At 41.5% G+C, this 20,302-nt stretch overlaps 4 protein-coding genes across 17 annotated transcripts; 2 read left to right on the forward strand and 2 right to left on the reverse strand.

Annotated features, from left to right (window-relative positions):
- Positions 1–1,443: 1,443 nt before the first annotated feature.
- On the reverse strand, positions 1,444–4,522 carry LOC110182095 (mitochondrial sodium/calcium exchanger protein). Of its 3 annotated transcripts, none has more exons than XM_086828921.1 (8): positions 3,928–4,522; positions 3,707–3,783; positions 3,270–3,595; positions 3,065–3,139; positions 2,522–3,004; positions 2,274–2,422; positions 1,980–2,214; positions 1,444–1,901 (listed from the first exon to the last, which is right to left on the reverse strand). In XM_086828921.1, the coding sequence occupies exons 1-8, from the start codon at positions 3,979–3,981 to the stop codon at positions 1,606–1,608; spliced, it is 1,695 nt and encodes a 564-aa protein (XP_086685047.1). In that variant the 5' UTR covers positions 3,982–4,522; the 3' UTR covers positions 1,444–1,605. The 3 variants fall into 3 exon arrangements, with proteins under 3 accessions (XP_086685047.1, XP_086685046.1, XP_020805741.1); XM_086828920.1 differs by having other exon boundaries at positions 3,707–3,868; positions 3,928–4,079; XM_020950082.2 differs by having other exon boundaries at positions 3,707–4,522.
- An 823-nt stretch (positions 4,523–5,345) lies between these two features.
- Positions 5,346–20,300, forward strand: unc-104 (kinesin family member unc-104). 12 transcript variants are annotated; one of them, XM_086828919.1, is made up of 28 exons: positions 5,346–6,029; positions 7,034–7,298; positions 8,087–8,226; positions 8,284–8,366; positions 8,429–8,668; positions 8,734–8,918; positions 8,985–9,246; positions 9,388–9,551; positions 9,613–9,752; positions 9,962–10,003; positions 11,668–11,784; positions 11,844–12,626; positions 12,682–12,848; positions 12,913–13,103; positions 13,548–13,751; positions 13,982–14,391; positions 14,451–14,628; positions 14,690–14,780; positions 14,836–15,132; positions 15,197–15,559; positions 15,618–15,807; positions 15,917–16,309; positions 16,365–16,476; positions 17,450–17,476; positions 17,572–17,761; positions 17,823–17,959; positions 18,029–18,130; positions 18,189–20,300. In XM_086828919.1, the coding sequence occupies exons 3-28, from the start codon at positions 8,127–8,129 to the stop codon at positions 18,283–18,285; spliced, it is 5,265 nt and encodes a 1,754-aa protein (XP_086685045.1). In that variant the 5' UTR covers positions 5,346–6,029; positions 7,034–7,298; positions 8,087–8,126; the 3' UTR covers positions 18,286–20,300. The 12 variants fall into 12 exon arrangements, with proteins under 12 accessions (XP_086685045.1, XP_086685034.1, XP_086685035.1 ...); XM_086828908.1 differs by lacking the exons at positions 5,346–6,029; positions 7,034–7,298; positions 8,087–8,226; ... (1 more) ...; positions 8,429–8,668; positions 8,734–8,918 and having other exon boundaries at positions 9,176–9,551; positions 15,618–15,798; XM_086828909.1 differs by lacking the exons at positions 5,346–6,029; positions 7,034–7,298; positions 8,087–8,226; ... (2 more) ...; positions 8,734–8,918; positions 17,450–17,476 and having other exon boundaries at positions 9,176–9,551.
- On the forward strand, positions 5,739–7,206 carry LOC110182106 (uncharacterized). The gene is made up of 2 exons (XM_020950109.2): positions 5,739–6,029; positions 7,034–7,206. The coding sequence occupies exon 1, from the start codon at positions 5,739–5,741 to the stop codon at positions 5,946–5,948; it is 210 nt and encodes a 69-aa protein (XP_020805768.1). The 3' UTR covers positions 5,949–6,029; positions 7,034–7,206.
- Positions 16,760–17,439, reverse strand: LOC110182104 (uncharacterized). Its single transcript, XM_020950093.2, has one exon. It carries the CDS (start codon positions 17,203–17,205, stop codon positions 16,834–16,836), a length of 372 nt encoding a protein of 123 aa, XP_020805752.1. The 5' UTR covers positions 17,206–17,439; the 3' UTR covers positions 16,760–16,833.
- Positions 20,301–20,302: the final 2 nt, after the last annotated feature.

Below are 20,302 nucleotides of genomic sequence, written 5' to 3' on the forward strand. Positions count from 1 at the left end.
AATAATTTTTTAATTAATAATATCATTTTCTAGTATGATAGGTTGCTATAAAACCTGATAAAGAAGTCAAAATAGTTTTTGCTTCATAATATTTTGATTTTTCTTTAATGTGTAGCAAAAACACGGAGTAAACAAACCTTGAAATTATGAGAAAAAAAACATATATATATTCGGTAGTGGGTGGAAAACAGGAGGTCCTGTTGTGGAAGGAGCCAATGTTTGGCTCTTGAAAGATGATTCACCATTGGGCTCGCTCTTCCTTCCTTCCTTCCTTACTTCCATAGTCCTTTCTTCCTGTTCCCTTTTCCCTTTGGCTCAGCGGCTTTCCCATTTCGTAGGGACACGACTGTGGCCACACACACACACACTCAGTCCCAGAAAAGCTTGGCACGAACATTCAGCCAGGATGAGTCATCCGCCGTTTTCCTGTGCGACTGTGTTTGTGCTTTTTTGCGTGGGGCAGGCCTGCTGGCTGCTTTTCCCCCTTATAGAGAGATTTTCCCCACTTTCCATCGCTTTCATTGCAATGACTTAAATAACCAAATCGCATTTGTCGTTTATGTTCTACACAGACACACTCAATTTTTCAGTGTCCTGGGGCTCTTTAGAGAACGAGAAATGGGAAAGATGTAGGGTCTGGTTTTATACACGTGCCTGACACTCGAAGAGCTCTTATTTTTCCCCTTCTCAAGCTCTTAACTGTGGCAGACTTGAAAATTGAATTTAAATTTAATTTCAGGCCCAGCCAGAAGCAAAAAAAGAAAATATAATTTTAAATAAAATCTAAGATGACTCATACGCCCTGTTGTCTGCTCGAGTGTTATATTTTAATTGCTTGATCCTGGCCAAGGAAGAGTCAGCGAACCCCATTTTAAACATGATGCAGCGGAAAATTGAAATGTTTTGGCTCTTGAACTGTCATTGACATTCACCGGCGGAAAGTCCTTAAAGCTGCGGGGGAGGGAAAGAAAATGAATTGCGCAGCCAACAATGAACGTCAACGACCCGCCCGCTTTTCCCCCCCTACTCGCCTTCCATTTTCCCCCGATTTTCCTCCTGCTTCTCCTATTTGGTTTAGTCACACACACGCGCTCGATATTATTTGGGTTGGTTTTTGGCGCGTGTGTGTGGGCTTTTCCCCATCTCTCCTTGCATTACGCACTTTCAAAGAAAATTCTGCGCAGTAATGAAAATTTTTGAAGCTTTAACACCTTGATAATATTTGAGAAAAATATTACCATGCAAATGAGATATTGCTTTAGGGTTTTATATCGATAGGATACTTTCGAAATATAGTATTTTACCGTGAAATATCATCGAAAATTGTACAGTTTTATGAACTTTAAATTTCTTTACTTTTATTTTCAACAATGATAGTTTAAACAATGTATGGGCTCTTCTTTGACGCCGAAATATAAGTAAACTTATATTACAACTTTAAAATGTCGATTAATATAACCCCAAATGTTGACGATATATCACATATATTACATAAATTTTCACATTTCATAAACACCATACAAATTTTGTAAATTATTTGTTAAATTAAGAATTTAAAAAGCATAGTTTTCACTCTAGATTTAAGATATAAGGTCCAATTGTATGCTACAGATTACCAAAGGCTGCCTTAAGTCGTCGGTCATAGCCGAATGAATGAATGACACCAGCATGAATAAGTTTGGTATATATAATATATATAACGTATAGGGTTATCGAGAATATTCCCATCGAGCGTCGTGCAAAGAATCCCAGGGTCGTGGTCCAGAGCAAAGTGCACAATAGACCGAATAAAAGAAAGTAGAAGGCATTATGGCCATAATCTCCGAATTCGGTTGAGCTCTCATCAGGTTCGTTTAACATTTTTCGAACAAACAATACAATGCTGGGGGACATGACGAGGGCTGCGACATAGGATTTCATTAGATTATTATATTATATTTATTATATTATTTTATATTTATATGCAGAAAAGTGCTCACTGAATATGGGACCACCTATGGCCGAGGCATAGGCCATTTTTGGGTAACCATACATGGCCATTGCCGTGTTTGCGACCACAGTACCCAGGTTATTTGTCCAGGATTTCACAGAGGCGCTCATGAACTCCTCGTCCAATTCCAAGTTACGGGAAACGACTGCCATAACCCTATCGATTTCCGTTGCGCACACATAGATCAGTATCATGCAGCCGGTCAAATTCATAATTGCAAATGCCTTAAATCGTAGATATTTCTTTTTTAACAGAGATTTAAATGGTCATTTTCAAAACTCACCCAGTGGTAACGGGGCGGTCTATCGGTTCGTGAAGTGTAATAGATAACCACCGCAAACGGCATGGTAATCATTATAGTGTATACCCCATATTTGTAATCGTTTTTCATCTCAATGTACCAGAGCTTGTCAGACGGAGTGGTTAATAATGCTATGAGGTTGGATGGTAGGGATTATTTCATTTGATCTTAACAATTCAAGTAACTATTATGCTTATAAACAATAAGATAAAGATACGAAAGCTGCTTACAACTGAAGACCATTACGGATATAGACGGATTAACCACGACATGCAAGATATTTAGCAGCTTCTTCCAGCCGTGCTTCTTCATCTCATAGTCCACTAGTGGAATGTAGAGGATGCAGATTAAAACGAGCGGAGCCTTGGCAATTAACAAGGCCCGACCGATCATATTGGCCTTTCGCCAATCACTGCACTTGATGGCCCTCAGTTCCAAAAGGAAATCTTTAAGAAGACGGTGGTTTTTTCCACGTCTTATGTCATACATAATATTCCTGTTTTTCTCCATATTCACGCTCACTCTTTTATACGTTGCCATTCGTTTGGTGGCAAAATCCATTATATTCAAGGACACCCGAGAATTTCTCTTTTCATATATCTGCAATTTATGATCCTGAAAGCGATCAAGTGTCCGTCTCAAAGAGTATAATTTTACTTCATTTTCAAAGCTATAGTCGTTTTCTTCAAGTTTCTCGATTTTAGCTTTTAAAACTAAGAAAATATTGAATATAAAATATAATTCTTTTGCTTTGGAAATATTAAAGTACTCACTTGTGATTTCCCTTCGCATTAAGTACAAGTCCAGGATGTTCACAAGTATATATAGGAAATACACCATAAACATACCTAGAAGACAAAAAATGCAACGTGATATTTTAGAATTATTACGAATATTACAAGAATTCATTCCCCTTAAAGATTTAATACATGGTTTAGTTCGCTGAATTCACATTTCTTGAGAGGAGTTTAGGCTTACCAACAAACTCCATTGCAGACACTTCCATGGGGCGAAGCAAATAGAAATTGACCAGAGACATTCCGAAAATCAGAAATAAAATATCGCGCACTGTCTCGAAGCCATCCATCCTGAAAGGATTAATGTAGCAGACGAGTCCTCCGGAGACCATGGCCACAAACAGGGCCGAACAAATGCTGGCACTAAACACAGGCACTTTGCTCCTTACATTCGCCAGGTGAACGAACAGATCGGCGGAGCTATTTCCAAATGCCAATATGGTTACGCCGGCCAAATGTTCGTTCATGTGGATCAACTTTGATACCGTCTTCAGGGCAGGACCGTAGCTGTAAAGCAAATCAAAGTTCAGCAAACCAAAAGTTTGATCACATCAGATTATAATGTTTTAGGCATATAATATTTTTACTATTAAATATTGTTTAATGAATGTAACTCACTAACTGTAAACGACGTGCATCAGTAGAGCCAGCATCATGAAGGACATTGTCACAAAGAGAGCCAACAAGCAATGTTCCTGAAATGCATTGATACACTGCAGTTTGCAGGACATCAGAAACATATAGGGGACGACATTGGTGCTCCTGTTGCAATCCACAGCTCTACGCACAAAGTCGCACTTATCCTCGTACATAATCTCGCGAGCCACAAAGCAGCTTACCCTTTCCCAAAAAAACGTAAACTCATCGTCCAAAGGATTCAGTTTAGTGGCCATTGTGAAAGTGTAAAATAGAATGAAATAATAACTAATAATTATAATAATAATAACAACATAAGGCCACAATGATTTACTGTGACATTTTTTTGTGTAATGAAACGTTTACTAGATCAATTTTAAATTAAATTGTACCTCTGTTAATATTAATACCTTCTCCAATGTATTGATCAGAGGCTTGAAACATTGTGAAGGAGTCATTTCCGTCCCTATAAATCATATTTATTCTTGATCAGCATAAAAAGCTGAATCGATCTAGGCATCTTCGGCAGCAAAAAAAAAAAAATGTTTATAAATTTTTTCAAAATTTTATAAGGGGTTACAACGTTCAAATTGTAAAAATTGTATAAAAAATTATAATTTTTTTGAATTCTAAATTGAGAATGCAGATTTATAAACCTATTAAAAACTAACATTAAAAGTTGTGCCTCTTTGGCGTAGTTATGACTTTTTTTAATTTTAATTTGTCGAACAAATTGTCATACAAAAATATCGATAAATATCTATATTTGAAATTCTATTATAATCGGTTTCCGATTCGATCCCATAATTCAATTGCAAACTTAAAGGGTTAATAAACTTTTGGCTTTCCGCTGTTCGTTTTCTTTTATGTTTTCTTTTATATAAATTTAATAGTTTATTTAATTATATTTATTATTATTATTGTATTTTATGTATTAATATTTAAAGTGGCAAAAATTAAGTGGCTCAGTCGAGCGAAAAACTGCAGACTATAAATATTTGCTTTAAGGGCTGCTATATCTTAACGCCCCCAGCTTTTCACTGGCCTGTCAGCGTCAGATTTCAATGTCAATGTAATTACGTTGGAGGAGTAAGTATACAAATGAAACTACCGACTAACATAAAAAGCCAGAGCCTGACATGCGTCTCGAGGCGATGGGAAATCAATAAAAAGAATACGAAGAAAAAAGGAAGGAAGGCTCTCCCTCCACACAGTATATTTTACGTCATCGGAGAGTAGCTATAGCCGTAGCCACTGTGCCGGCAGCGATAGTGAAATGGCTGATAATAAGATCAAGCACAGAGGCGGACTGTGACAGTGGCTTCCTGCGAAAGTGAGCGAGCACCTTGCGTTAATAATGAAATTCTTTGTGCCTGGCTTTGAGAGATGACAGGCGAGCGTTTTGTTATTGCGGCACCTCCCTCCCCCACTTTGTGTCTAGATGGAATTTATGAAATTTTTCGCATACCCATATATACATATACACCTCTTGCGGCCCACAACTGGGAACAGCTTGGAATACCTCCTCTGTCCACCTTCCTTCCAGAGCTGACCCCCCGACTTTGACGCATGCGTCATAGTGGAGGGCTGGTCGTATCCTCTGAACTTTCCCAGAGTCAGAGCTCACTGTGTCGCCTACCCTTAACGGGTGCAGTTCGTTCTGGTCTCGAGTTGTGCGCGATTTTTATTTTCCGAGGCCCCTCCGCTGGCTGGCCATCGATTTTGTGCAGAAAAACCCAGAGTTTTATCCACTGAAAAGCTTACCAAAACAAAATTATTACAAGAAAAAGGCAGCCAAGTAAAGAAAATAAACCATACAATAATCGAATAAACAATAAAGCTTGTTAATCCGAAACTTGATCAAAAATTGTAACCAAATATAAACGAAGTGCAAAAATTTTCGCTGTTATACAGAAAGGCAGACCTCCCTTACATATACACACAATACATATATATATCTATATATATATATTATAAGGATATTTATAATTAAAGTCCTGAAGAAGTTACGCGAATGTGCGCTTTTGGTTATTTATTGTTTTTCGCCCTATTGTTGACAACCATCCTGGTGCTGTCCATCATATTTGCCACCACCTCGAAGCGATCCATGTTGGATAGCTTAATACTAGTATTCAATTATACGCAGGAGGAGCAGCAGGATCAAGACATGCAGCAGGACTATCAGCAGCAACCACAAATGTTCTTGAATCAGAAGATATTTTGATTTTTTGTTAAATTATTTTTAAATGCGAGACCCCGATGAAAAACAAATATAAATCAAAAACTAAAACGAAACGCAAAATTGGTAAATGCTTCAAAATATATTTGCAAAATTTCATCAATTCGTTCAATCAAACATTTCAAAATTCTCGAAAAAACATGGACCATTTCGTTTTTACATAATTTTGATTTTGTTCTCTCTATCCTCCCTTCCCCTCCCTTTTCCCTTTTCCCCTATAAAAACGTATGTCCAATGAACAGTGGCCTCCACGAACAGTGTGAACAGTGCAGAGTGTAGAGATTTCCTGGCTGGCGTCGGTGTCCATGGCAAAGGCAACATGGAAATTTATTAATAAAGGTCAAGACGACCCAAGCGAAGGATATGGCCTGCGCGCGAGTGTCTGTGTGTGTGTTTGTGCGCGTGTGGTTGGAGGTCCTGCATATGGCATTAAGTGCCCGCCGTGTTGCCCCGCAGGAAGCCATAAAAAGAAACCACAATATGACGCAGAGGACAATAAAAGCGAAGGACCTCAAGTACTTAGCTCAAGTCTCAAGTGCAAATGAGGGTTGACCGAAGTAAAGAGAACTTAAAGAGCCCAGCCAGGTGTTAGGACATTGAAAACAGGACTAACTGAAAAGGAACTTCTTAACTTATTTCCGTATCATTTAATACCCCAATTTTAACTTGTCTCAGTCTGCATATCATAAAAAAATACAATATAAATAAGCATTACACAAATATTTTGCATATTCTATCTCATTTTCGCGGCTGCTTGCTTTTCTTCTCACCTTCTCTTAGCTTTCTCTAAACCTTCTCTCCACTTTGGTCCTGTCTCAGCGCTTCTGCGCAGTTCTTCCTTTGTAGACTTTTGCCTCAAACTTTCTGCAGGCTGTTGCATATTTGCTTTGACAGTTTCGTCAAATTAAAAAAAAAAATAAAACATAAACAAAGTACTTTGGTCAGGTAAACAAAGAGAGCGAGAGAAAGTGAGAGAGAGAGAGAGTGCCGAGAAAGAGAAATTCTCACAGCTGCGCATTTGAATCAAAAGACATTGGAAGTTTCTCAAACTCGGTCCCACCATATTTCAGGACTCTAGTGTTTGCTAGTAAAAGAATTTCATTCTTGGTTGCGTGGAAATAACATCTAACAAACAAAAAAGCGATACAAAATAGGTTTGGCTTCCAAAAAAATTAACTAAAATTTAAAAAAAGTGTCATAGAACTAATAATAATAAATTTGAACAAGAAAGTGCCATCAAAAAGTGAGATATAAATCATCTATAAACTAAAGCTACGATGAATTCGGTGGTTATAGTTATCCTGTAAGCCAGTAATTAATTGGCTTTACCCAGAGGTAATTAAAATAGAAATTACTATTTGGAAAATAAGAAAAATTCGTTGAAAATTGATTTACACATTTTTCTTTTTTTGGGTGTGAGTGATTTTCTTTATTCTGGCTTTTGTATTTGCTCGATGACTCATTCGAGTGTTGGCCGACACTCGTCTGCGTTTTATTGGAAGCATTGTGGATTGTGGAATTTTTTCCTTTAGCTCAGCAGTGTGTGTGTGTGTGTGAGGGGGGATGTGTGAAAGTCAAGAGGGTGTGTTGGAGGGGTTACACAAAACTATTTGCATAAAATCAAAGTTCAGAAAAAAGAATATTATTTCAAAAATAAAGCTAACAATAAAGGACAATTTTGGATGTTTAGGGTTTGCTAAAACTACTTCCTTAACTTCATATGTAAAGGACTTTATTCTTTAAAGTACAGAAATATAAATGGGTTGCGTTCTTCTTTTAAAGCTGAGTGTCCTGATAAATCAAAGTCTTTTTCAAATCACGAATCCTTTTGTTTGGTTCAAATAAAATCCACAAAGAGGCAAGAAACCAATATGGACCCCACCCCTAAATTCAATACAAAATTTCCCTGGCGATTTGCCGGGGCATGACTCATAGTTTGAAGCCACCACAAGAGCCAATGGAGTACGAGTGCGACTACATTACCATTTCCAGTTCGTGGCAATTATAAAATGACAGAGTGTTGGCCAGAACTCGAAGAAGTCCCGAGCCAATTTAGAGCCCACTCGAATGACTTGAATATGCTTATAAAGAGTATTCCCTTCCCTCCTCCATTTCCACTCTAGTTAACCGGAAACCAGGACACCCACTGAGAGCCAGGCCAAGATGTCGTCGGTTAAGGTGGCGGTGCGAGTGCGCCCCTTTAACTCGCGGGAAATAAGCAGGGAGTCGAAATGCATCATCGAGATGAGCGGGGCCACAACGGGTAAGAGAGTCCTAGATGTTTAGAAATTACATTTTATAATGCAAAAACCCCTTGCAGCCATTACCAACCCAAAGGTACCACCCAACACAAGTGATTCGGTGAAGCGATTCAACTTTGACTATTCCTACTGGTCACACGATGTAAGTTTATATAACTCGAAAGCATTGAGTAAATTATAAATAATAAATGATTGTTATATCAGCACCACGATGCCGACTTCTCCACACAATCGATGGTCTACAAGGACATTGGAGAGGAGATGCTGCAACATTCCTTCGATGGCTACAATGTCTGCATCTTTGCCTATGGACAGACTGGAGCTGGCAAATCTTACACCATGATGGGCAGGCAGGAGGAGCAGCAGGAGGGCATTATACCCATGATATGCAAGGATCTATTCAATCGCATACAAGAAACTGAGACAGATGAACTCAAGTATTCGGTAAGTCTTTTCAATAACTCTTAATTTCAGATAATGCCTAACTATTTTTATGTTTTATATACCAGGTTGAGGTCTCCTACATGGAGATCTACTGCGAAAGGGTTAGGGATCTGCTGAATCCCAAAAACAAGGGCAATCTGCGTGTGAGGGAGCATCCTTTGCTGGGTCCTTATGTCGAGGATCTATCCAAATTGGCCGTCACTGATTACCAGGACATACACGATCTCATAGATGAGGGCAACAAGGCGCGGTGAGTTATCTTATTAACAATTATTAATATAGTTTCATGAATATTTTCTGGTATTTTTTCTTTTAGAACTGTGGCCGCCACAAACATGAACGAAACTAGTTCCCGTTCCCATGCCGTTTTCACCATATTCTTTACTCAACGTCGCCATGATACCATGACCGATTTAACCACAGAAAAGGTCTCCAAGATAAGCCTGGTGGATTTGGCTGGATCGGAGCGAGCGGATTCAACTGGCGCCAAGGGAACACGGTTGAAGGAGGGAGCTAACATCAACAAGTCCCTGACCACTTTGGGCAAAGTTATCTCAGCTCTGGCAGAAGTTGTAAGTGTATTTAATATCAAACCTTATTCAAATAATATAATTAATGCGCTTGCTCTTCCTGCTGCCTTTTTAACCGACAGTCTGTAAGTATATTTGCATCACAAATATCTCGAATAATAATAATAATATATTAATTTATTATAACAGGCATCTAAGAAAAAGAATGCCAAGAAGGCTGATTTTATTCCCTATCGAGATTCAGCTTTGACTTGGTTGCTGCGTGAAAATCTGGGTGGCAATTCCAAGACAGCCATGATAGCAGCTATCTCGCCAGCAGATATTAACTACGACGAAACTCTTAGCACTTTGCGGTAAGCTTAATATTAATTATAATATTATGTAACACATCATATTAATAATATAAAATTATAGCTATGCGGATCGTGCCAAGCAAATCGTGTGCAAGGCCGTGGTCAACGAGGATGCCAATGCCAAGCTTATACGCGAACTCAAGGAGGAGATCCAAAAGCTGCGGGATTTGCTCAAGGCCGAGGGTATTGAGGTGCAGGAAGGTAAGTTACCCCCACTATTTACGTAAGGCTACCTTCAAGTAAGCTAGAGTACATTATAAATCCAGCCACACATCCAAAATTACTCGCTACACTTCTATAAAACCCAAAGAAACCCAAGCCTAAGTTAGTCCTAGTTCTATTTACTAACTAGTAAGTTATGCTAGAGAAACAAAAGAACAAATGCAAAATCCAAAACCTATTTCGTTTAGGACCCGATGGCAAGGTGGTGTGTGAGAAGCGCGATGCGAATAGTAAGTAAAGCCATAAGCAATTCAGCGCTAAACAAAATTTAAAGGCTTCACGTGCAACAAAAAATTGTTATTATAACCACAAAAGACTATATACAACAAGAAAGGAAGCTAATTTCGGTACGCCGAAGTTTTTATACCCTTGCAGATTGAAATTCGATCACTAGGAATAAATACAATATAAACTATATATATATTTATGTTAAATGCCATTTCAATCATCATTTGTATGGTAGCTATATGATATAGTAGTCCGATTTTCATTAAACTTTACAAAAAGAATTATATATTATGACTATATATCAAATTTCATCAAAGTCTGTTGAAAACTGGAAAAGTTATAATATTTTTCTTACAATTGGTTCAAAAACAAATTTCGCACATCTGAGCATATGATTCCCAACTGGTTCTAACATCCCCGGAACGAAGTGGCTTCTGCTGGCCAAGTCTCAGAAATGTGTTGTGTTACAAAAGTTGCAAGTCATTGTTTATTAGTGTTCAAAGTTAGTAATTGATCATACATACTTACTGGTCATAGATAATTACTGATCATAGTTACTTACTGATTATAGTTACTTAATGGTCATAGTTACTTACTGGTCATATATGTATACTTACTGTTCAGAGTTACTTACTGCTCATAGTTACTTACTTCTCAAAGTTAATTAGTGGTCATAGTTAATTACTGATCATAGTTCTATAAATCGTCCGATTGTTCCTATGTCAGCTATATATATGTATATATATAATCCACCGATTGGCCATGCTCTGACTTATATGCTAGTAAAATTATATAGACGAATAACTTAATAGTTTCATTGACATGGCTTGCTCTTAAATTTCTTCCAAAACAAATTTCGCACTTCTGAGCATATGATTCCCAACTTGTTCTAACATCCCCGGAACGAAGTGGCTTCTCCCGACCAAGTCTCAGGAATGTGTTATGTTAAAAAAGTTGCAAGTCATTGTTTATTAGTGTTCAGAGTTACTTACTGATCATTGTTGATAGCTGATAACTCCTTTACTGCGTTGCAAATTTCTGACTGAAATTATAATACCTTGCAAGGGTATAAGAATGTAAAGTGCGTTTCAAAGCTCTATGGGCGTGTTGTTATATCCCTAAAAGATTCATTTACTTATAGTTTTGTAACGCACTGATCTTGTAGTTAACCACTTCCCATAGTTATCTTGAAATTGTCTTTGTGTAAGTGTGCATTTGTAATGTGCTGTACCGTCAAAAGCTTCAAAACCAAATACCGCTTCAGGACGAATATATATTCCATATGATAATCACAATCAAGTCCTCTTTATGTTGCCTTCAAATACACCAAAAGAGCCTCCAGAGCTGAACTCCTGCAACAAGGATCATCGGCTGAAAATGTTTTGTGGCGTTTTATTTGAGTTGCCAATGTGAAAAGAAAAGTAAAGTAAAGAAAGAAAACTCCTCGCAGTCCTCACTGTTGCCAAAGCGAGAAAGTGGACAGGCCAGAGTTATGCAAGAATCCCATACTGAATCGGCATATTCGCTTCGTTCCGTATATAAATATATATTTACATATCTCTATGTATTCCATAACCTTTATAACCTTAGCACGCTTATCACTGCGCTTGTGACTTCAGAAATAAGTCCAAAATTCGTCCCTCTAATATCACTCATATTTTTGCAGAGGATGAGATCACCAAGTCTACGGTGATTAAGTCACCGAGCAAGTCTCGCAATCGTAATGGATCCACCACGGAAATGGCTGTGGATCAGCTGCAGGCCAGCGAGAAACTCATTGCAGGTAAATGTAGAATTTTCTTTTAGATTAAGAAATATTTTATAAAAACCAATTCCTCTCAGAACTCAATGAGACTTGGGAGGAGAAACTCAAGCGTACCGAGGAGATTCGCCTTCAGCGGGAGGCTGTCTTCGCTGAGATGGGCGTCGCCGTCAAGGAGGATGGCATCACAGTCGGTGTATTTTCACCAAAGAAGACCCCGCATCTGGTCAATCTTAACGAAGATCCCAATCTCTCCGAGTGTTTGCTCTACTACATCAAGGATGGCTTGACCCGTCTGGGTACCCATGAGGCCAATCTTCCGCAGGACATTCAGCTCTCGGGATCGCACATCCTCAAGGAGCATTGCACCTTTGAGAACCGAAACAGCACGGTGACCCTGCTGCCGCACAAGGATGCCATTATATATGTCAATGGACGCAAGCTGGTTGAACCGGAGGTTCTCAAGACCGGTTCCCGTGTGATTCTGGGCAAGAATCACGTATTCCGCTTCACGAATCCGGAGCAGGCCCGTGAGCTGCGCGAGAAGATCGAGGAGGAGAACGAGGCGGAGAACGAGGTGGAGAAGGCGGACACCCAGCAGGTGGACTGGAACTTTGCCCAGTGCGAGTTGCTCGAGAAGCAGGGCATCGATCTGAAGGCCGAGATGAAGAAGCGTCTGGATAACCTTGAGGAGCAGTACAAGCGCGAGAAGCTCCAGGCCGATCAGCAGTTCGAGGAGCAGCGCAAGACCTACGAGGCACGCATAGATGCCTTGCAGAAGCAAGTGGAGGAGCAATCCATGACCATGTCGATGTACAGCAGCTACTCGCCAGAGGATTTCCATCAAGAGGAGGATGTCTACAGTGAGTGATTGTCAATGGATTTCTAACCTTGTGATATAATATTGTTTATCCGCAGCCAATCCCATGTACGAGTCCTGCTGGACAGCTCGGGAGGCTGGACTGGCTGCCTGGGCCTTCCGCAAGTGGCGTTACCACCAGTTTACATCCTTACGTGACGATCTCTGGGGCAATGCCATCTTCCTCAAGGAAGCCAATGCCATTTCTGTAGAGCTCAAAAAGAAGGTACATCTCTTTTAATTAATGAAATATCTCCTTAGTTAAATCCCTGGTACTTTCCCGCTTTCAGGTGCAATTCCAATTCACTCTTTTGACCGACACCCTGTACTCTCCATTGCCACCCGAGCTGGCCTCCACTGTGGCTCCTCTGCATCAGGAGGATGAGTTTGGAGCACCGCCCGTCTCCAAGACCTTGGTGGCTGTCGAGGTTACCGATACCAAGAACGGAGCCACCCACTACTGGTCCCTGGAGAAGTTACGGTAGGTTCTTTCAAGTCCTAAGCTCGAGTGTGAACTCCTGAACTTCCTCCTTCCTCACATTCATTTTTCTCTGCACTTTGGTTGAGAGTTAAAAGCTGGCTTTTAATTTGAGTTGGTCGTTATCCCTTTCGTTGGAACGTGCATGGTGGTTGTAGTTCATCATGGATTCTAGTTTCTATCAAATGCTCTAGAATTTCTTGGTTCATTTGTATAACTTTTGGCTATAATCGAAGCGAAGAAGATCACGCCGCCACCATTTACGCCTCAAGACTCATCGCCATCTTTCGCCAAAGCCCGAATACAGCTTAGGTTAGGTTATTCAAACAGTTGTTGATTTGTACTTTTTCGGTTCTCTTACTACGAATCCCGTGACCCGTAACCCGTGACCCTCGTATCCCAAATCCCACTATCCCCGTTTCCAACTCATTTTTGTACACCACCAAGCTATCGCCTCGAGCTGATGCGACAGATATACAATGTCGAGAGCCCGCCATCGTCCATGCTGTTCGATACGTCCGGCATGGGGGAGGCATTGAGCGGAGCGTTGATGGGACCACCCAGCCAAGATCTGCATCCTGGTCAGCAGCAGCTGCCCCCAGTCGAGAGCGAACGCGGCCGCCTGACACTGGCCAATCTGATACCTTCTAGGTGTGCTTTGATCGCAGGTTTCATTTGTATATAGACGTGTGTGTAGAAAACTATCCTTAGTTGTAGATGCATGGCTTTCTATATATATTCGGCTTCTGATTTCGGGGGTTTCAAGCTTGATGTTACGCTGTCTCCGCCGCACCTCTTTTCCTATGCAAATTATAATATTATTTATCAAGAATCCTTCCCAAATTATCATTTCTAATTCCGAATTGAATGCGTTTTTCTAGGCAACGCTTGGAGCTGATGCGCGAGATGTACCACAACGAGGCGGAGATGAGTCCTACATCGCCGGACTATAATGTAGAGAGCCTCACTGGCGGCGATCCCTTCTATGATCGGTTCCCCTGGTTCCGCATGGTGGGTCGATCCTTCATCTACCTGAGCAACCTGCTCTATCCGGTGCCCTTGGTCCACAAAGTGGCCATTGTGAACGAGCGTGGAGATGTTCGTGGCTACCTAAGGATTGCTGTGCAGCCAGTTCTGGACGAGGAGTCCATTGACTTTAATAATGGAGTGAAGCAATCTGCACGGTTGGTCTTCAATGAGGACGATGCCAAGCCCAAGTATCGAGCTCTCAACGAGAAGGATGATGTGCAGCGGTATATCGATAATGGTGGTCTGGACAGCAAGCTGGAGGGTGAGTCTATCAGGGATTTGGCTTATTTAAACGATATAATATTGTTTTTCCCTAAACAGAACTTGAGGATGTGGATTCTGGTCGCGGCATTGACTCCAATTCCGCTTCCGAGTGCCATGAGAATGCCGAGGAACCCGGTGAGCATTTGCAGGTGGGCAAGGAATTCACCTTCCGTGTCACCGTTCTTCAGGCCACCGGCATTGGAGCCGAGTACGCTGATATATTTTGTCAGTTCAAGTAAGTTAAATATAAGAGATTATCTTGTGAATGTATTTTTAATATGGGTTAATTGTTACAGCTTCTTGCATCGTCACGAGGAGGCTTTCTCTACAGAACCCGTCAAGAACTCAGCTTCGGGTGCTCCTTTGGGCTTCTACCATGTGCAGAATGTAAGCTTGTTCTTCCTCCTGCAAAATACTTTATCACATTTGAAATTCATTTCAGATAACTGTACCTGTGACCAAATCATTCATTGAGTACTTGAAGACCCAACCCATTATGTTCAAGATCTTTGGTCACTACCAGACACACCCCTTGCACAAGGATGCCAAGCAGGAATTCGTTTCCCGGCCACCGCCACGTCGTATGCTGCCACCGAGTATACCCATTAGCCAACCGGTGCGCAGTCCCAAGTTTGGACCCCTACCATGTGCTCCTACGTCCACGGTGTTGGCCAAGCACGATGTTTTGGTTTGGTTTGAGATCTGTGAGCTGGCGCCCAATGGGGAATATGTGCCATCGGTTTGTACCAGGATAAAGTCTGCCCTTTAAAGATAAACTAATCAAATTATAAATCTCTTTACAGGTGGTAGAGCATAGCGATGACCTTCCCTGCCGTGGCCTGTTCCTGCTCCATCAGGGCATCCAGCGGCGCATTCGCATTACTATCGTTCATGAGCCCACAGCTGAGGTCAAGTGGAAGGATATCAATGAGCTGGTGGTGGGACGTATACGCAACACTCCAGAATCATCCGATGAGCAGGATGAGGATGCCTGCGTGCTGTCGCTGGGCCTGTTCCCCGGCGAAGTGCTAGAGGTACCCGGCGATGATCGCTCCTTCTACCGTTTCGAGGCTGCCTGGGACTCGAGTCTGCACAACTCGGCGCTGCTCAATCGCGTTTCCCAGGGCGGTGAGACCATTTACATCACTTTGAGCGCTTACTTGGAGGTGAGTCATGGAAGCTCCCAAATCGATTGAATTTCTAAATAAAAAATCTCATTTTTAGTTGGAGAACTGCGCACGCCCGGCCATAATCACCAAGGACCTGAGCATGGTCATCTACGGCCGTGACGCTCGCACCGGTCCCCGATCTCTGAAGCACCTGTTCTCCGGACAGTATCGCAATCCGGAGGCCAATCGGCTCACCGGTGTCTATGAGCTGGCACTGCGCAGAGCATCCGAAGCAGGTAGTCCAGGTAGCAATTCTCATTGTAGTTGTACTCGTACTCGGTCCGCTTGCACTCGCTTGCCGAATCTCTGGAGCTGGCTCCCATTCACTTGGGGTTTCTTTCCTTACATTTGCAGGTGTACAGAGGCGTCAGCGTCGCGTGTTGGACACCAGTTCCACCTATGTGCGTGGTGAGGAGAATCTGCATGGCTGGCGGCCAAGGGGTGACTCCCTGATCTTCGACCATCAGTGGGAGCTGGAGAAGCTCACCCGGCTGGAGGAGGTGGGCCGCATGAGGCATCTCCTTCTGCTGCGCGAACGCCTGGGCATGGACACCAATCCCAATCCGACCACCAAGACCGAGAAGGATGTATGCAACCTGGCTGCTCGGGCAGCTACCTCGCCCGTACACATGGTCATTCCACAGTCTCCGCAGACTCCGGTCAAGGATCCGCAGCAAATCATTCCAGAGCGCGAGTACAACCAGCGAGAGCAGGATCTCATGCTCAAGTGCTTGAAGCTGGTGCAGGGTTAGTTGAGACTTGAGTATTCCCATGCTGTCAGTTGCTAAGAATCTGTTTTTAGGACGCTACACCAAGAGCGAGGCCAGCGACACGCAGACCCAGTCGGATGTGTCACCCAGCGATGAGGGATGTGCCGACATGACCGTCAGCTGCATTTCCAGCAATTCAATGGAGTAAGTAGTCACTTAACCACCTCGCCAATTGCATCCAAACGAGAGCACCTTCCATCTTAGTTAGCTTGCATCCATATTCGGCTTTCTTGGTTTATTAGAGTAAACGAAATTGGCACAACACCACAGCACACAACATGGTACATCAGTCCACCACACTAACCCCTCATCCACGGTCTCATCCTGAGCTCACAAGAACATCCTGTACACCCCGAAGCTGGTGCTCGCAGGGTGTCTCCTCTATTTAGAATTTTGTAGACGTAAATCCAGGAGACCCAAGGAAATTAGTGTTTAAAGAACATATTTATATGTTTATTATTCAAATTGTTGAACTTAATTCAAAGTGTTACGTCACGGTTTTTACTGAAACACACGATGGGTTTCCACAACTTGCTGCGTAGTGCCTTGGGGACACTCCTTTCGCAAGATGCAAAGTTGAAGGTCCTCCTCAAAGATATAGCCAGGCTTGCACACACAATTTACGCCACAGTATGTGGCACATTTCAGAGATTTGAAGGCACAGGTTTCGGGACAAACTCCGGCACATCTCTGCATTGTGGCGTTGACGCCACAGAATCCCGGAAATGGATTCCAAATGTACTTCTCGCGATCAGGATCCGGGTCCTTCTCATGGTGTAGCACGACTTCCTCATCAAAGCTAGTAGCCATTACCATTTTCATGAATAAAACTGCCGGCAGCAGCAGACAAAGTGAAAATAGTACCCGAGCCATTATAGAAACCAGAAGCAACTGGAGTTAATCGTGTCAGTCTCCGCCTTATATTGTTGCCAGTAGCTACTTCCATGTAATTGCCTCTCCATTCGATCATCGCAGTGCAAACAAAACTAACAAAACTCCATAATCGATCACTCATATTCCTTCCTAATAACTCGAGATACTCAAAAAACAAAACTTCCAATATTTTATTTGTATGTTTTCCTTTTTTTCGGTTTTCTTTTACACAACAAAAAATTAGAAACAACAAATTTGTAATTCGACGCAGGTAATTTTCTGTTCTATCCAAAGAACCCAATACTTTAAATGAACCAACGCATCAAGTGAGGCCCTGGCTAATTGCTCTTGTTTTGTCCCATCCAGATTATGTTCGCCGGATCGTGCCGATGCACCGAACGGCTGGGAGGCCCCGGCTCCGGCCACACAGCCGGCCCTGCCGCTACGTCTCTATGTGCCCGAACTGGAGGAGATACGCGTCAGTCCTGTGGTGGCCCGCAAGGGTCTGTTGAACGTCCTGGAGCATGGCGGTTCTGGCTGGAAGAAGCGCTGGGTGGTAAGTTGTCGTGGAATTAGTGCAGAGTTTTGTATTTATATTAGATATATTGTTCTGGTAGATTGTTCGTCGCCCGTATGTGTTTATCTACCGATCGGAGAAGGACCCCGTTGAGCGGGCTGTCCTGAATCTGGCCACTGCTCAGGTGGAGTGCAGCGAGGACCAGGCAGCCATGGTCAAGATACCCAACACATTCAGGTGAGCCTTGGCTACCCTAAACTTATGAAGCATTTCTTGAGTTAAACCACAAACTATTCCTGTTTTCAGTGTGGTGACCAAGCATCGTGGCTATTTGCTACAGACCCTTGGCGACAAGGAGGTGCATGACTGGCTGTATGCCATTAACCCCCTGCTGGCCGGGCAGATCAAGTAGGTTTACTAATCATACCTAAGCTTTTCAAATTAATACTTTTATTATCCTTATTAGATCCCGCTTGGCGCGTCGAACCTTGGAGCCGGCCAGCCAGACGGCCTCTCAGATCCAGGCCACCAGTGCGGCGAATGCCAACAGTGCGAACAAATGAGATACGATCACGATGGAATCCGTTTTGGTTTACTGAGACGCAGGCTATGGCTGGCTGCAGCGCCTGAGCATCGCCCGACGGTTGGTCAGGCGGAGATCGCAGCGGCTGGCAACTGATTGAGGTTATAGCTTGGATTCCATCGGAGAAGTAGGATATAGAATATAATGAAATCGAATGATCAATGGTCAGACATGATAATTATGGGAGGAAAGAAACCAAATGCAAAGCGTACGTAATTATTAAGTAGTTCAACAACAACAGCATCCATGAATGTATGGATTTATGGATCATTATTATGTATTATGTATTTCGTGATTAGTTGCAGCTCGAATCAGATACGGATAGCCTACTTTTTAGAACCCGTCTTATGGTTCAGTTCTTGGACAATTCTGTAAATAGCCTTTGTTGGATTCGATTGTATAAATATTTGGTATTTAGTTAGAGGATCGTTTTTAATTTGAGTTCCCAGCGTGATATTATGTTGATCAATTTAGATTGTATTGGATTCCCTTCTCAAATATATTTGTATGCGACAATTATGTAATGATGCTTGAGACACACACGTATATGCATTTTAAAGGAGCAACTAAAGCAAAAACAGATATACACATATATATAAAGAATTAATGTATAAATCCCTATATATTTGCTGTTTATACACAAATTTTCAAATACTTGTATCTTGTATTGTTTAACCGACAAAAAGAGGAGCAGGCAGGAGACAGCCAGAGATGATTAATGAAAACCAAATATGTATGTGTGTGTGTGTTAAAGAAAGACCGTACAGTATATAGGATATAGCTCAGCAGAATTGCGAAATCTCTATAAAGATAACGATTATTGTTAGATCTATATATATATATACAAATATATATACACGAAAGCAACCAGAACTATATGCGAATGAAACTATTTTACACACCAGAGTTACGAACGCTGCTATAGGAACAGTTGTTGCCCTTCCCCACGCCCCACATTGTCGACTGTTGTTGACGGCTTTTAAGGCTTTCCCCCCACAAAAGTTTCGCTTCTCTTACAATGCTCCCACTCGGAACCACCTGCAAAAGCTTCAAGCAAGAACACAACGTTACGGAACAAACCAATTGTAGTTTTGATAAGAGTCTTAAATTATAGTATGCAATGGCCACCTGTACATTTCCCAAGAACTAAAACTGAATCTTTGCTTTTGCTTTACCTCAGTCAATGAAGGGTTTTGACATTTCATTTGCGTTTTGCCTTCGGTTGGAGCACGAGCTTAGGTCAGGTTAATGGATCAAATTATTGGGGGAGACAATGGAGCTTCGCTTGTGCCCGGATCACAAGTCCCGAAGCTCCCCGAGTTGTTGATGGGATCACTTTCGTCCGTATCCGTTACGGAAATGGAATGTTAAGTGATCGGTTGGCAGAATATTGGATATAGAGTCGGCGTTTTTGGGTTTGAGTTTATTGTAGCAAAATGTAAACATTTGTTAAACTATTGAATTAATTTCGAATTGTAACATATTAGAGAATTGTAATTACAATAATCATTATACGAGCATTATATATTATCTGATATATGTATCTATGTAATAACCCCTTTGGCCCGGTTTGAATTTACCAAAGAACAAATTGAATTGCACACACGGAAAACACATAGAGCGGCTAGCAATTAGCAAGGCGAGTTAACGAGCATAAACTCCACTTATATATGTATGCGTATATAGTACATACAAAATACATTTCAAAATCTATCTAAATATATACATCGGCTATATATATACATATATATATATAAATGAGATGATTGCCTGGCAAACGTTTCAAATGACAGATAAGATCGAAAGGAGCAGCAGAACCAATGCAAGGACTACCAGTTGGTACCGAGGAAAATCCCCGACAAAAAAGAAAAATAAATAAAGGCAAAGAAAACCCTATGCTATGTGTATGTATAATCCAAAACAAATTGATATATGCCAGGGCGTATCACTATTAAAGAAATATAAAATAAAACGGCTTTAAATAAAATCTGTAAATT

This window comes from Drosophila serrata, unplaced genomic scaffold (genome assembly GCF_035046125.1).
Source record: "Drosophila serrata isolate PLE 108 unplaced genomic scaffold, ASM3504612v1 contig_184, whole genome shotgun sequence".
Classification (NCBI taxonomy): Eukaryota; Metazoa; Arthropoda; class Insecta; order Diptera; family Drosophilidae; genus Drosophila; species Drosophila serrata.

Bases quoted from the DNA above. Each gene is read 5' to 3' on its own strand.
- LOC110182095 (XM_020950082.2), bottom strand. From the start codon at position 3,981: ATGGCCACTAAACTGAATCCTTTGGACGATGAGTTTACGTTTTTTTGG. The intron at 2,423-2,521 runs GTAAGCAGCTTT...CCAACCTCATAG, and splicing joins ATCCGTAATGGTCTTCAGTT to CATTATTAACCACTCCGTCT. The intron at 2,215-2,273 runs GTGAGTTTTGAA...CTACGATTTAAG, and splicing joins GACCGCCCCGTTACCACTGG to GCATTTGCAATTATGAATTT.
- LOC110182106 (XM_020950109.2), top strand. From the start codon at position 5,739: ATGTGCGCTTTTGGTTATTTATTGTTTTTCGCCCTATTGTTGACAACC.
- unc-104 (XM_086828919.1), top strand. From the start codon at position 8,127: ATGTCGTCGGTTAAGGTGGCGGTGCGAGTGCGCCCCTTTAACTCGCGG. The intron at 9,552-9,612 runs GTAAGCTTAATA...ATAAAATTATAG, and splicing joins GAAACTCTTAGCACTTTGCG to CTATGCGGATCGTGCCAAGC. The intron at 9,753-9,961 runs GTAAGTTACCCC...TATTTCGTTTAG, and splicing joins GGGTATTGAGGTGCAGGAAG to GACCCGATGGCAAGGTGGTG.
- LOC110182104 (XM_020950093.2), bottom strand. From the start codon at position 17,205: ATGGCTCGGGTACTATTTTCACTTTGTCTGCTGCTGCCGGCAGTTTTA.